Below are 16,979 nucleotides of genomic sequence, written 5' to 3'. Positions count from 1 at the left end.
TTTTTCTTTATGAAAACAAGTGTATCTGAGGCTAATTTTTCAAAGAGAATTTCTGCTCTAAAATTAGGAACACAGCTAAAGGGAAACAACTTTTCAATTTCAGCTTCACTAGAACTATGCAAAACTAAGTTAAAGTGGACTCAATAGATATTTCCATTGATTTGGGTTTTTATTATTATGTCTTTAGAATGATATAACAACATTCTTTACAGACACCTCAGAAAAGGCTTAAACTCTAGAACTGAAAAATAGTCAGGCCACCTCCGTGCAACTGTAGCTAGAAGAGCAACACGTTATTTGCCCCCGTACATTCGCTCAATGTCTTTGAGGTAATGGTTCTTCAATTCCTTCCTTTTCAGCTTGAAAGCATCAGTTACCAAACCGGTTTCAGGAGTCCATGGCTCAGGACTCAAGCGAACCTTGATTGGAATTTCAAATCTCTCCAATTTCACTGAAATGAGAGGGAAGTGATGGGAGACCGGGAAGAAAAGGGAAAGGAAGTGTCAAGAAAAGGGAGAAGGGGAGAGAAAAGGCAGTTAGTAAAACATAGATTTTGCAGAATTTCTCTATTTGATGAGGTGATGATATTTCATTGCATGTAAGAGTTATTAATAGTTTCTATAACTTATTCTATTTTCTGTTTCTTAAAGTGTACCTAAATTGTTTCAGTTGGGCAGTTCAAGTCCACACCTTCCTCTTCACAGGCTTTATTATGTGTTATTCTTTTGATCTGGGATGGTCTTTCCAACGTAATTACATGGCTCACTTCCTTACTTCATCCAGGTGTCTGTTCAAATGACACCTCCAGCTGGGCGTGGTGGTCCTCTACGCTTGTAATTCCAGTGCTTGGGGGCTGACACAGGAGGATTGCACAGGTCCGAAGCCAGCCTCAGCTACTTAGTGAGGCTCTCGGCAACTTAGTGAGACCCTATTTCCAAATAAAAGTATAAAATAGGTCTGGGAGTGTAGCCCAGAGTTATAAAAAAAGCCCCTGGGTTCCACCTCCAGTACCACAACAAACAAACAATGAACAAAAAATAAATGACACCTCCTCAGAGGATTTCCCTGACCACTTTCTATATCCCACTACACTAATCTTTGTTCAAAGTACTTATCCCTTTGCCCAACACAGCTCACCCACCAGAATGCCAGCCCCATGAATGGAAGGTCTTTGGTTTATTCATTGCCATCCATCGGGGTATATCCTCAATAAATAACATACAGGTTTATTAGTTTATTCTACAGAAGATTAAGTCTCTAGACAAAGATTCTTCATAAGCTGTATTATATATTCAAATATGGACAAAAAAGGGGATTGTGAATTTCAATGCCTCTTTTTTAGTCTTTTATTGGTGCACTATAGTCTTACATCACAATGCAGTTCAGAGTGATAGCGACACACATGCACACAGCATTTGGTGTGTTTTTCCCCTAGCTCCCTCCCCACTCCTCCTTTCTCCATATCGGGTATTGAGATTGGCATTGATGTTCTCACATATGTACAAAACATTAATGAATGTGATTCTCTCACTGATCCTCCCTCTCTCTCCTCCTCCTCCCCCAGAACACTTCCCTGGCTCCACTGGAGTTTCTTTTCCATTATCTAGAGTTCTGCTGGTATCCCAATTACTCCCTAGCTTCTGAATATGAAAGAAAACACATGACCCTTCACTTTTGTGACTGGCTAATCCCACTTAATATCATATTCCCCAGGTCCATTCATTCCAATTCTTTTAAGTGATATTTGAGGCAGCACATATTGTACTTGAGTTAGACAACTCAATATATGTTGAAAGAAGTATAAAAATAAGGAAATAGAGGTAATCAAAATTACATTAATTAGTCTTAGGTGAATTTTTATAATTTAATTCTAGAGTTATGCTCCATCAAGTTACTTATTGTTAATACAACAAGGTCTCCTTATAAATCTGAAGGCTCTTTAACAATGCCAAACTACAAATGAGTTTTATTGTATATCCAACTCCTTAAAGTAGCAATTGAGCAGAAGCCAATCTCTGCATGTTTAAAAATTATGGCTGAACAGCCTAGAGATGACTTTAGAAATAATTTGGTTTCAGTATCAAGCACCAAGAATTCAAATTCAGAGAAGTTCTTGTTCTTATAGTAGCATGAGTTTTATGAACGCTTGATTGAATTAGTAGATTTCTTATTAAAATGAGAAACAAATACAAACCAGAGTATGAATAATCTTTTAAATATTACTTAGAAACATCTCCCTAAAATATTGCCTGAACAGGCAGTAAAGGAACACAAAACTTGCTTGAATTAACCATATCTCCTCTGTTAATATATTATAGCTCAGTTACATGGGTTAATATATTATAGCTCAGTTACACAGTGGTACCTGAAATAACTGATCCCAAGGGCATACTGGGTCTCTAGAAAGCAATTAAATTCTCAACTACAGCTGGATAGAGTGGCACAAACCTGTAATCACAGTTTCTGGGAGGCTGAGGCAAAAAGATTGCAGTTTTAAGGATAGCCTTAGGAACTTAGCAAGACACTCAAGAACTCTGCAAGATATTGTTTTAAAATAAAAACTAAAAATTGCTGGGGATGTAGCTCAGAGTTAGGACCCTCCCCCATTCAATCCTTAATACCAAAAATAAAAATTTCTCAACTAAAAGTTTGACTCTAGCCAGGCATGGTGGCACACACTTGTAATCCCAATACTTTGGAGGCAGAGACAGGAGGATCACAGGTTCAAAGTCAGCCTCGACAACTTTGTGAGGCCCTCTGAGACTTAATGAGAATGTTTCCAAACAAGAAAAAAAATTGGCTGGGGGTTTAGCCTCAGAGGTAGAATGCTTCTGGGTTCAATCCCCAGTCACACACACACACACACACACACACACACACACACACACACACACACACGGTTTGGCTCTAAAATCTTTTATTTCATTTTACTTTCCCTACTTAAATAGGTCTTATTCAATAAACACTGAGAACTATGGGCAAGGTGAGCACATTATTTCTAATTCACACAAGCTAATTAAAGCATATTTATAACCTAAGTATGGTGACAAATGCCTATAATCTCAGTACTTGGGAAAATATGACCACAGGTTCAAACCAATCTCAGCAACTTAGAGAGATTCTCAGCAATCTAGTGAAACCCTGTTTCAAAATAAAAAATAAAACAAGGATGGGGATGTAGCCCAGAGGTAGAATGCCTCAGGGTTCGACCTCCATGTTTATAAATATCAGTTTAGCCTGGAGTGGTGGCGCACACTTGTAATCCCCGTGCTTGGGAGGCGGAGACAGGAGGATGGCGCAGGTTCGAAGCCAGCCACGCCGCTGGCTTAGGAGACCCTGTTTCCAAATAAAAATAGAAAAATAGGTCTGGGAGTGTAGCCTGGAGGTAGAAGGGTTTCTAGGAACCCCAGTACCACAAAAAATCAGTTTATTTATTTATTTATTTATTTATTTATTTATTTATTTATTATAAATAAATACTAGGTACTAATACTATGGTACTAGGGATGGAACCCAGGGACATTCTATTTTTGAGCTACACCCCCAGCCCTATTTTATATTCCTTATTTTGAAACAGGGTCTCAGATAATCACAGTTTCCTGTCAATAGAATAAAGTAATTGCCAACAAGTAAGAAAGATCAAAGATTAGGGGAAGGAAAAATAAAAACAATTTTATAGATGGCACTTTTATTCTAATTATCTTGAACATTATGAAATGTGACCTACAGGTGGCAGCAAATATCAAGTTTTTTTTTTTTTTTTTTTTTTTTTGTGTGTGTGTGTGTGTGTGTGTTTGCAGTACTTGGGATGGAACCCCAAAGCATTGTACCTCTGAGCTACATTATTTTAAAACAAGATTTCACTAAGTTGCAGAAGGACTAAGTAGCTGAGGCTGTCCTCGAACAGCGATGCTCCTGTCTCAGCCTCCCAAATGCTGGGATTACAAGAGTGAGCCACCACGCCTGGCTAGCAAATGTCAATTTTTATAACCATTGATAGTCGCTAAAATTACTTAAAACAACTAATTTGCATTCTTAACATACTACCTATACCTCACACTTTAAAAATGAAGAGGCCTTCTAGGAAAGATATATATCTTCAGATAGATTTGCTGAATACAATCCACATTATGTTAGAGTATTTTACACTAAGTCTTTGAAATTACAATGTAAAATAAAAGGCCAGCAAGATCAATCCTTTGTGGCACAGAAAAGGTCATGATTTAAACATTAGCTCATAAAAGCCAGATATGGTCTGTAATCTTAGTACCCTGGGAAGCTGAGACAGGAGGAGCATAGGTTCAAGTTTACCATCAGCAATTTAGCAAGACAGTCAGCAACTTAGCAAGACACTGTTCTAAAAAATAAAGAAATAAAATAGGACTAGAGGTGTAGTTCAGAAATAGAAAGCCCCTGGATTGCATCCCCAGTACCAAATAAATTAATTAAAAATTACATTTAGCTCATGATGTTCATTGTTCAAATCATAAATCATTCAGTTGTATGCCTTACTCCAAGAACAGTAAAGTTATAGGGTGGTAGGTCCTAGGATATTTATTCTGTTTTCTACCTTGGTGTGATGCAGCTTGACTTTCTCATTTTTACTTTTTTTGGTACTAGAGACTGAGCCCAGGTATATTCTCCCTCTGAGATATACCCTAAACCATTTTTTAATTTTTTAAATTTTGAAACAGGATCTCACTAAGTTGCTAAGGGTCTCACTGAGTTGACTTGGCTGGCCTCAAACATGCAATCCTCCTATCTCAGCCACCAAAGTTATTAGGATTACATTATTGCTTTAAAGGAGTTGAAGATGTAATAACAATCATCCAAGTAACAGTCTACTCCATTAGTACATTCAGAGCATAACTAAAAATAACTGCAGTGTGCCTTTTGGTTGAAATACATATGAAGTGCTAAAAGAAAAATCAACATGTGATAGAATGTTTTAGGTGCTTGGTGACAGTAATATAAAAGCACATTATATCAATAATACTAACATTAACATACTTACATACTATCATTAAAGCAGTAAGCCACACTATTTATTTATTTATTTATTTATTCATTCATTCATTTAGTGTTTGTGGTACTGCGGATGGAATCCAGGGGCATTCTACCTTCGAGCTACATCCCCAGCCCTATTTTTTTTTTTTTTTGGTGGTACTGGGGGTGGAACCCAGAGGCTTTCTACCTCCAGGCTATACTCCCAGACCTTTTTTATATTTTATTTGGAAACAGGTTCTCACTACGTTGCTGAGAGCCTCACTAAGCAGCTGAGGCTGGCTTCGAACCCATGCAATCCTCCTGTCTCAGCCTCCCAAGCGCGGGGATTACAAGCGTGCGCAACCACGCCCTGCTTTTCTTTTCTTTTTTTTTTTTTTTTGGTGGTACTAGGAGTAGAACACAGAGGTTTTCTACCTCCAGGCTATACTCCCAGACCTACTTTATACTTTATGTGGGAAAAGGGTCTCACTAAGTTGCTGAGAGCCTCACTAAGTAGCTAAGGCTGGCTTTGAACCTGTTCAATCCTCCTGTCTCAGCCTCCCAAGCGCGGGGATTACAAGCGTGCACCACCACGCCCAGTCTCAGTCCTATTTTTTATTCTTTATTTTGAAACAGGGTCTCATTGAGTTGCAAAGGGCCTAAGTAGCTGAGGCCCTCACTAAGTGGCTGAGGCCTCACTAAGTAGCTGAGGCTGTCTGTGAACCATGATCCTCCTGTCTCAGCCTCCCAAATGCTGGGATTACAAGTGTGTGCCACCACACCTGATAAGCCATGCTATTTTAATAGTTATACAATATAGAACTTTCCAATCTGAATGATTTAATAGTCAATTACTTAAATCTTTACATTGTCTAGAATTCAGAGTTCTTGAAGAAATACTAGTTATCAAGCTGAAGTTAAAAACTATTGTTTTAAACAGTACTTTAAAATCAAATTGGAGCCTTAATAGTTTATTTTCAAACGAATGGAAATGGCAGTAGCCCAATTAGGGAAACAAGCATACTCACATCTCTGACAGGAATACAAACCAGTACCATTTTTTCTGGGGGAAGAGGGAGCAATTTGGTAATGAGGAGAATATATTTTAATATGTATATTCTCTTTGACTCAGAAATTCCATTTCTAGAAATTCATGCTAAGAAAATAATCACACAAGCCAGGTGCAGTGGTATATGTCTATAATTGTAGTATTTAAAAGGCTGCGTCAGGAAAGTCAGAGGTTTGAGGCCAACTGCAGCAATTTGGTGAAACTGTTTCAAAATTAAAAAAAAAAGGTTGGGGTGGTTGTAACTCAGAGGTACAGTGCCTCTAGGTTAACTCCAAAGTGCCACAAAAAATTTAAGAATCACACAAGGAAATAATTGAGCATAAAAGACATTAATCATTTGCTTAAAGCGGGGGAAATAGAACACACCTAAAAGTCCAACAGGAATTTAAATGAATACTCCTATGCTGGAATATTATTTAGCAATTAAAAATGATAATGCAGTTATATAGCTACTGGCTGAAAACATTTTCATGAGAAGGCAATATCCCTGCCCAAGGATAACATCAAGTGATTTTTCCGTTCCTTCTTTATAATTTTCTCTATTGTTCAATATTTTATGATTATATATAACCTATAATCTGAAGGATGATTACTTTTATTATGAGAAAAACAAGTGCTTCCGATTGTAAATAAGGTCTGCGTAGGTTTTCTTTCCTCTCCCTGGAAAATAAGTTAAATTGTTTTCAATTTCTTAAGTGAAACTAGTTTAGTCACAAGGAAAAAACTGGAACAAGGGGAAGAGAGTACTAAATAAGACAATTCAAGAAAAGTGTACCAAACAAAAGTATTAGTGTAAGTGACTTTGTGTTGAGAGGGCTAAAACAACCACCAACAGAGAAAGTGACCAGTAAGAAGCAAAATGATCTCCTTGAGCCTGGCAAGTACCCACAGAGCCAAGTCTCTGGAGAGAGAGAGGAAGGGGGACACTAGACACAGAAGGGCTTGTCCCTAGCCTGTTTAGAGAATAGACCTCTCCCTCACTGTGCTGCTCTTCCAACATTAGGCAAAAGAGAGAGATGAAGGCTGAAAGCAGATGCATCTGTGACAGTAAGGTACTGAGCTGCACCCTGTCCCTCCATATCCCCTTGCTTCCTGAAGCTATCGGAATGCTGGTGTAGTCTAGGCAAGTAAATAGACAAGTCTTCAGAGAAATGGAGAGAAGAAAAAGACACTAACAGCTGTGTAACTTTTCAGTGAAGCCTAGGAAGCTTTGCATACAGTATTTTTAGTCCTTTGTTTTTAAATATGACAAGGATCAGCAGATGCTTGAAAAGCTACAACCAAACAAGCATCAAGTAAAACTCTCAGGAAAACAAAACAGGAACAGAAGAAGGAGAAAGAGGCTGGGCGTGGTGACTCACACTTGTCATTCCAGTACTTGGGAGGCTGAGACAGGAGAAACAGGGTTCGTAGCCAGCTTCAGCTCCTTAGCAAGGCTCTCTGCAACTTAGTGACCCTACTTCAAAATAAAGGCTAAAAAAATAGGGCTGGGATGTTGCTTGGAGGTAGAATGTCCCTGAGTTCCATCACTAGTACCACAAAATCAAAAAGAAAATACATGAAAGGAGCATCTTCAGAGGAATTAGATGACATACTGACTGCATCCATAAAAGAGCAACAGGCTGTTACTAAAAACACCTAGGAAATATGAATAAATTCTTAAAAAGTAGTATTCTGAGACTGGAAAGTGGACATTCAATAGCTATGAGAGATCATAAAGTTGAGGGACTCTGACAGAAATATAACACAAAAAGACAGATAGAAAACAAAAGAAAAAAGATAATGAAATTAGAAGATGAAAAGTGGTCGTCCAAAAGCCATATGAAAGTAGTCATAAATACACACACACACACACACACACACACACACACACACACACACACGAAGAAAGAAGAGGACCACAGGGGAAAATGCAAATGAATTTGAAAAAGATAAATATTTCCCAGAACTGAAAGGACCCACATCAAGTCTTAAAAATTTTTAAATGGTTATTAATTTCTGGCATCCTGATAGTACATATGAGCGTATTCATTCATGTCTATTCAATGTTCAGATGTCCCTTTTAATAACAGCCTGCTGCCCTTTTATGGATGCAGTCAGAATGTCATCCTATTCCTCTGAGGATATTCCTTTCATGTGCTTTCCTTCTTCTATTACTGTTTCATTTTTTTCTTTTCATTTTCTATCTCCTTATCTTTGTCTTTATATTTCTGGCAGAGTCTCTCAACTTTATGAGTCTCAGAATACTACTTTTCAAAAGCTTAGAAAGACACAATAGTTTAACCACAAAAGAACAGGAATATGGATAGAGCTGGATTTTTCAGCCAGCAGCACTAAAGTTAGAAGATGATAAATCCAAGACTACAATATGTTAAAGAGAAACAATTTACAATTTAAAATTCTAAAATATGTCAAGCTACATCTCAGTAGTGAGTATATAATAAAGATGTATTCAGATAAGTAGAGCATCTCAAAACTTTACCTCCCAGTCTCCTCTCTTAGGAAACTGGTAGAGGATGTGCTCTCCCCAAATGAGTAAGTAAGCCAGGAAAAAGACAGATGTATTCTGTGAATATTTTCAGGAATAGTGATGCAAACATGTATGCAAACCATAAAACTGTACTATATTTCAAAATGGACTGTGTATATGAGGTGAATATAAAAAAGTTGTATCATATTCTGTGGCAAGAAGTCCACATCTCATCTGAAAAAGGCAAAAAACAGCAATAAAAACAGTATCTTTAGAAAAATGGAGACCAAGGCTGGGCGTGGTGGCGCACACTTGTAATCCCCGCGTTTGGGAGGCAGAGACAGGAGGATCGCGCAGATTCGAAGCCAGCCGCGCTGGCTTAAGAGACCCTGTTTCCAAATAAAAATATAAAATAGGCCTGGGAGTGAAGCCTGGAGGTAGAAGGGCTTCCAGGAACCCCAGTACCACCAAAAAAAAAAAGAAGAAGAAAAAGAAGGAGGAGGAGGAGGAGGAGGAGGAGGAGGAGGAGGAGGAGGAGAAGGAGGAGGAGAAAAGAAAAGAAAAATGGAGACCAGCCTGGCATGGTAGCTCACACTTGTAATCCCAGCACTTGGGAGGCTGAGACATTTGGAAGATTGCATAGGTTCGAAGCCAGCCTCAGCTACTTAGTGAGGCTCTCAGCAACTTAGTGAGACCCTGTTTCCAAATAAAGTATAAAATAGGTCTGGGAGTATAGCTAGGAGGTTCCACCGTCAGTACCACACAAAAAAATGGAGACCAATGGCATAGTTTAAAACACAGCTAAAGCTGGGCGTGGTGGCGCACACTTGTAATCCCCGTGCTTGGGAGGCGGAGACAGGAGGATCGCGCAGGTTCGAAGCCAGCCGCGCGGGCTTAAGAGACCCTGTTTCCAAATAAAAAAGTAAAAAAATAGGTCTGGGAGTGTAGCCTGGAGGTAGAAGGGCCCCAGTACCACCAAAAAAAAAAAAAAAAAAAAAAAAGAAGAAGAAAACAAAAAACCAGCTAAAGCTGGGAGGAAAAATGAGATTGTTTTGGTTTGGGTTTGGGTTTTTATTTTGGGGGGTACCAAGGATTGAAACTTTATACTTTAAACTTCATAACTATACCCCCAGCCCTTTTAATTTTTTTGAAACAGGGTCTCAGGATCTCAATAACTTTTTCAGGGTCTCTCTAAGTTGCTGAGGGTAGCCTCGAACCTGCAATCCTCCTGTTTCAGCCTCTCAAGTAGTGGGAGTATAAGTATGCACCACCTTGCCCAGCTGTTAACTTTTTAATTTATTTCTTAGTCAACATTCAGTAAACTTTTCCCAACTTTCTGCGGATTTGAAACTGGGGACCATTCCCTTTTCTGATGCTCTTTCAGCAGTTTTCAGCACTGTCTCCATTCTGTCATCTTGTTGAGCACACCTTTCACGCATGCATCGTCCTCCATCTCTTGCTTAAATGCTGGTGTTGCCCAGGAACCCATCCTCAGCCTCCTGTTCTCACTTTCCATTCTTTCCCAAGGTCAGCCCATCTGCCTCCACGGTGTCAATTGTCCTCAGATCCATAGTAAAATATGGGTATCTCTCATAAGGCTTGGGCTATCACAGTCAACCGCCGGCTGGACACTTTCAACTTGATTATCCAGTAAGATTTCAAACTGTGTCCCAGAATGACCTCATCATCTTTTCATATAAGTTATTTTTCCTTCTATATATTCTGTGTGTGTGTGTGTGTGTGTGTGTGTGTGTGTGACATTGAGGAATGAACCCAAAGACATTCTACCACTGAGCTACACCCCCAGCGCTTTAATTTTTTTAAACAGTGTCTCACTAAATGACCGTGCACTGGTCTCAAAACTGTAATCCGCTTCTCTCAGCCTCCCAAGTACTAGGATTACAGGCCTACACCACACCTGGCTTCCTCCTATATTTTATAGCTCAATCAGTAGTAATGTCTACTTTCCTCATTTGAGATGCAAATACAGGGGCTGTCTTGAACCCTTTTCTATTACCTTGTATTATTCAAGCAATCAACAAAGCTTGACAGTTTTGCTTCCCAAGTGTTTCCTAATTCCCTGGTTCAGGGCTTATAATTCCCTCCCTCATCTAAGTATCTACTATCTCTCTTTAACTGGCCTCCTGCCTAAAGGATTAAGTCCAGATTTCACAAAATGGCAAACAAACTACTACATGACTTGGCCTCCACACTTTTCTCCAGCTCACTTGTTCATTCCCAGTAATATCAAAACTCCTTCTTCCTCCCTACACATACCTCCTTATTTCATCCCTCTGTGCATTTATACATGCTGTTCCACACCACAAATACCATCCCTAATTAATTCTAATCAATCCCTAAGAATGAACTTGAACATGAGTTCCTTTTTAAGGAAACCTCCCTTGACCTCCTGAGTATGATTAGGTACCCTAATCTGTGGTACCATGATTCTCTACTCATAGCTCTCTTGCTGCTAAGACTGCTATTTTGTGTCAGTCATGGTGATGTATTCCTATAGTCCCAGGAATTGGGAGGCCAAGAAAGAAGAGTTGTAAAACAGAAGTTTCTTCTTCTTCTTCTTCTTCTTCTTCTTCTTCTTCTTCTTCTTCTTCTTCTTCTTCTTCTTCTCCTTCTCCTTCTCCTTCTCCTTCTCCTTCTCCTTCTTCTCCTCCTCCTCCTCCTCCTCCTCCTCCTCCTCCTCCTCCTCCTCCTCCTCCTCCTCCTCCTCCTCCTCCTTCTTCTTCTTCTTCTTCTTCTTCTTCTTCTTCTTCTTCTTTTTTTGTAGTACTAGGGTTCCTGGAAACCCTTCTACCACCGGGCTACACTCCCAGACCAATTTTTATACTTTTTTTAAAATTTGGAAACAGGGTCTCTCAAGCCAGTGTGGCTGGCTTCGAACCTGCGTGATCCTCCTGTCTCTGCCTCCCAAGCGCGGGGATTACAAGCATGTGCCACCACGCCCAGCTAAAACAGAAATTTTGAGGTGATCCACACTGATAACTTAGCGAGACCCTGTCTCAAAATAAAAATAAAAATAGGTAAGGGTATATAGCTTAGATGTAGACTGCTCTGAATTCAATCCCCAGTACCACACACACACACACACACACACACACACACACACACACACACAAAACAAAACCTTGTTGTCTAATGTTTCCCTCTCACTACATAATAAGCTTCTTAAGATAAATAAATGTATCTTACTTTAATATTCCTAGTGCCCAATATTCTGCCTGGCACATAGTATATACTCCAATGTTCTCTTATTGGATATTAATGCACATCTGATTCAGTTAATTTACAAAGCCAAAGTATATATACAAAATGTAGTTATAGCTATGACATTATTTACTATAAAGTGCTATCAGTTTCTACTTTGAAATAAATCTCCACAACACACCTCTCTAAAGATGGACTGTTCCAAACACAGGTGACATGACCAAACACAGGCTACATAACCATGACAGAAATGTTATAATATGTAATAAGGAACTACATAAGTTATTCTACTATATGATATTTAAGGATCCTTCCAACATGAAAATTCATTGTATATATATATATATGAGGTAAGTTTTCAAACCTTGTACTTTATTACTAAAACAATCATCTTGAAGAGTCTAATGCACAATATATTATTATTATTATTATTATTATTATTATTATTATTATTATTATATGATTTTCACGGATTTCAACAGACTAGCTATATCATACTTACTGGCATTTGCAGCTTCTCGAATTTCTTTCAGTATTTCAGCTTCCATGGCAGGGTTATTGCAGATATCAACCCAAGATCCTTCCACACCCTTTTGTTGTGCCAAAAGTGTCAACTTCTTCTGATTAGGAACCACAAAACTGATCACATAGGACTGGTCACTAAAAATTAGAAAAATAAAAGGGAAATTAAAACATTAAGCAAAATTATTCATAAACTACTCAATGAAACAGTACAGTTCAGACAGTTGAAACTATATTCTTATTTAAGTTTGATTAAGAAGAAATAAAACTCATAGCATTGACATTAAGAAAGAATAGATAATGGACTAGAAAAGGAAGGCCATAAATAAGTAAATAAACATCTAGGGTCAAATAATCTTCAAGAAGAGCACTAAGACCACTCATAGGCCAAAAAGAAGTTTCTTCTACAAATGATGCTGGGAAAAATAGATATCCACATGCAAATAATGAAGATGAAACTTTGTCTTACAACAGGTAGAAAAATCAACTTAAAATGAATCAAATAACTAAACATTTAAAAGCTAAAACTATAAAACTCCTAGAAGAAATCATAGGGAGAAAGCTTGAGAAAAACTGACTTAGCAATTTGTCTTAGATATGACACCAAAAGCACAGGCAACAAAAGCAGAAATTGATCAGTAGGACTACATTAATGTAAAAAACACATAGTCCTCATAGAGCACAAAAACTTATGAGTAAAACAGCAATCTACGGCATAAAAGGAAAGATATGCAAATCATGTACACAATAAAGACAAAATGCATAGAATATATAAAGAACTCCTATAACTGAACAATAAAAGTATAAAATAAATGCTCAATTTAAAAAAGGCAAAAAAAATCTGAAGAGACATTTCACCAGAGATTATATACAAATGGTCAGCAATCATATAAATGAATGCTCAATAGAACTAATCATTAGGAAAATACGAATCAAAGCCAAAGTGAGATAGATATTCCAAGCCAGGTGTAGTGGCGCATAGTGGCGCACACTTGTAATCCCAGCATTTTGGAGGCTGAGACAGGAGGATCATGGTTCGCAGCCAGCCTCAGCTACTACTTAGTGAGGCACTTTTCAATTCAGTAAGACCCTGCTTCAAAATAAAGAATAAAACATTGGGGCGTAATTTGGAGGTAGAATGCCCCTGGGTTCCATCCTTAGTATCACACACACACACACACACACACACACACACACACACGAAAAACAAAAACAAAGTGACATATTCCCTTATACCCATTAGAATGACTATCAAGACAAAAGAAAAGGTTAGTAAAGAATTGAAGAAATTGGAATGCTTGTACACTGTTGCAGAAATGTAAAAATAGTGCTGCCAATATAGAAAACAGTTTGGCAGTCCTTTAAAAAATTAAAATACAATTACCATATGATCCAGCTTCTGGGTATCTATCCAAAAGTAGTTAAAGTAGGATCTCAAAGAGATATTTGCATACTATCACTACAGCATTATTCACAACAGCCAAAGATGAAAGCAACCCAAGTGTTCACTGACAGACGAAAAGATAAACAAAATGTGGTATATATGTACAATAGAATATTATTCAGCCTTACAAAGGAAAGTAATGCCAGGCATGGTGTTGCACACTTGTAATCCCAGTACTTGAAAGGCTGAGATAGGAGGATCACAGGTTCATAGCTAGCCTCAGGTACTTAGTGAGGCCCTTTACAATTTAGTGAGACCCTGTTTCAACATAAAGAGCAAAAAATAGAGCTCTTTATGTTGGTGGTGTAGTTGAGAGGTAGAATGCCCCTCGGTTCAATCCCCAGTACCATGAAAAAAAGGAAAGAAAAATAATTCTGACACATGGTATAACATGAGTGAACCTCAAGAACATTATACTAAATTAAATCAGCTACTCATAAAAAGACAAACACTGTATGAATCTTTCTAGAGTAGTCAAATTCAGAGAAACTGGAAGTAGAATGGTAGTTACAAGGGAAGGAAGGGGGGAAATAGAGTTGTTTTGGTTCTGCAAGAAGAAAAATTTATAGATATTGGTGGCACAACAATGTAAATACACAACACTACTACTGTACACCTAGCAATGGAGAAGATGGTAATTTTTTTTATTTTTGCCACAATTACAATTTAAAAAATAAGAATATAACCCATAAAATAAAATATATAAACATACAAAAATGGTACAGTCTTAGAATTTTGATTTAGAATACTTGTGTTGAAAACTCATTTCAACATTTACTGGATGTGTGATTTTTTTTTGTGTGTGTGGGTTTGGGGATGGAACCCAGGGGCATTCAACCTCTGAGGTACACCCCCTGCCCTATTTTTTATTCTTTATTTTGAAAACGGGTCTCACTGAGTTGCGGAGGGCCTCACTAAGTAGCTGAGGCTATCCGTGAACCACGATCCTCCAGTCTCAGCCTCCCGAATGTTGGGATTACAAGCATGCGCCACCACGCCCGGCTGATATGTGATCTTTTTGAGAAAATTACTTGTATTATGACTCAGTTGTTACAGTTGTTAAATGAAGTGACTTTTGTAGCACTGAGAAATACTTAGCAGTATACAACAGATATTTAATAAATAGTTATGTCTGAATTATCACAAATGATCTTCAAGCTGTTGAATTTAAGAACGTTCATAAATTGTATTTTCCCAACTCTGATGAATAATTTGATGTGACCCTTATGATTATACATCATCTTTTTTTAAATTTTCCTTTTACTGTAAATGTATGGAGTATAAAATGTAGTTTCTGAAAGTTACCTTTTGGCAAAAGCGCAGATATTGTCAATAAGTGGACAGTTCTTCAGTGCTGCTTCTACTTTCCCAAGAGATACATATTCACCTGCTTGTAACTTCACCAAATCTTTCTTACGATCTGTAAATCATGAAGAATGCATTATTTATTCTGTTGCATTATATTATGTACATTATGCTCATTTTCTTTGAATTTCATTGCCTTGATATTTTTCATTTGTTTTTTTTTTTATACTGGAGGATAAATCCACAAACATTTTATCTTTGAGCTATACCCCAAGTTCTTCTTAATTTTTTGGTTTGCAAACCGGGACTTGCTAAGTTGCTGAGGCTGGCCTTGAGCCTATGATCCTCTTATCTCAACCTCCCAAGTACTGAAAATACAAGCATGTGCCATCATACCCAGATTGCCTTAATCTTTATTTAAGATACTTCTAAAATTTTGTCATATATAAATATAATGCCTGCACATAAATATCAGTTAAAAAGAATATTCCTAAACCAGGTATGGTGGTACATGCCTGTAATTCCAGTACTTGGGAGGCTAAGATAGGGTGACCACAGTTTTAAGGCGAGGCTCTCAGCAACCTAGCAGGACCCTGTTTCAAAAATAAAAAATATAAAGTGCTGGAGGTATAGCTCAGGGGTAGAATGCCCCTGGGTTCAATCCCCAGTACCACACACAAAAAGAAGAGGAAAGAGGAAAGAAAGGGAGGAAGGGAAGAAGGATGGGAGGGAGGGAAAAAAAGAAATAAAAAAATTATCTAGTTAAAGAAGTACTGGCTAGATGAGCATGGTGGCACACACCTGTAATCCAATACATGGGAGACTGAGGCAGAAGGATTACAGGTTTAAAGCCCACCTAAGCAACTTAGCAAGACCCCGTTTTAAGACAAGGGTTGCAAATTTATCCAGGATGGCCTTCAACTAACAATCCTCCTTCTTCAACTTCCCCAGTGGCTGGGATTACAGACATGTACCACTATATCTGGCTTAGGCATATTCTTTTAAACTGGTATGTATGGGCAAGCATTATATTTATATATGTGAATGCTGATTTGACTATACATAGCCTGAGAGTCCAATGTACAGAAACAACCATTGGTTACAGTACAATTAAGAATCAAGGGAGCCAGATGTGGTGGCACACAATTGTAATCTCAATATTTGTAAGGCTGAGACAGAAGGATTGAAGGTTAGAGATCAGCCTCAGCAACTTAGCAAAACCCTATTTCACAACAAAAAGTAAAAAAAAAAAAAGACTGGGAGTGTATCTTGGAGGTAGAACACCCCTGGGTTTAAACCCCAGTACCACAAAAAAGGAGAGAAAAAGGATTATTGCTTCTCAGATTACCCATGTTTCCCAGGAATTTTCCCAGCAGAGCAAAGTTTTAGACAAGGAATCAATATTTCCAGGAAATTTCTAACTACAGTTAGGTCAGTTATTATAAAGTGCAGCAAGAGATTAAAATGGGTCACTAGGAATATGACTAAAAAATGATATGGCTTGAAGAGGACTTGATTAGGGCCATTGAGTGTGCCTTTTCAGCTAGTCAATTTTTGTTTTAACTTTTGCCTGATTAAAGTGAACAGAATATATCATTTGGAGTCACATTGGGAGTTGCTTTTTAAATGTACAAGTCTATTTCAGTAGGCTCAATGAGGGCAATGTCAAAGCCACTGATGCTTTCAGAACAGACTGGTGTTGAGGAGTGATACTATCATTTTATAAGGTTCAGGACTAGTTAGAATCATATAAATGACCAGCTGGGAAAAATAAACCCATGCTATCTCTTGAATGGGGAGGTAAAGGGTAGGTAAGGCATAAAATAAAGTATGTTACAGCAAATATTTATGCAGAACCACATGTAGTTGATCAAAAAATACTTTTTCTTAACCATTTTTGTTTTCTCATTAGCCAATCCGTTATTTTCCTACCCATTCTGCTTACCTTCAAATGCTGCAGC

General features: G+C 38.0%; 1 protein-coding gene across 1 annotated transcript in view; it reads right to left on the bottom strand.

Moving 5' to 3' along the window:
- Nucleotides 1-293: 293 nt before the first annotated feature.
- ACSL4 (acyl-CoA synthetase long chain family member 4) overlaps nucleotides 294-16,979 on the bottom strand; it is a gene marked incomplete at its 3' end in the record, with an annotated part of 42,701 nt that continues 26,015 nt past the window's right edge. Inside the window, exons 12-14 of the mRNA XM_080719280.1 lie at nucleotides 15,019-15,133; nucleotides 12,250-12,407; nucleotides 294-451 (exon numbers count right to left, since the gene is read on the bottom strand). Of these exons, the coding sequence (XP_080575406.1) occupies nucleotides 294-451; nucleotides 12,250-12,407; nucleotides 15,019-15,133 (431 nt within the window). The remainder of the gene's footprint in view (nucleotides 452-12,249; nucleotides 12,408-15,018; nucleotides 15,134-16,979) is intronic.

The sequence above is a fragment of the Muscardinus avellanarius genome, assembly GCF_963383645.1.
Source record: "Muscardinus avellanarius genome assembly, chromosome: X".
NCBI lineage: Eukaryota > Metazoa > Chordata > Mammalia > Rodentia > Gliridae > Muscardinus > Muscardinus avellanarius.
This window is presented reverse-complemented; position numbering and strand designations above follow the sequence as displayed.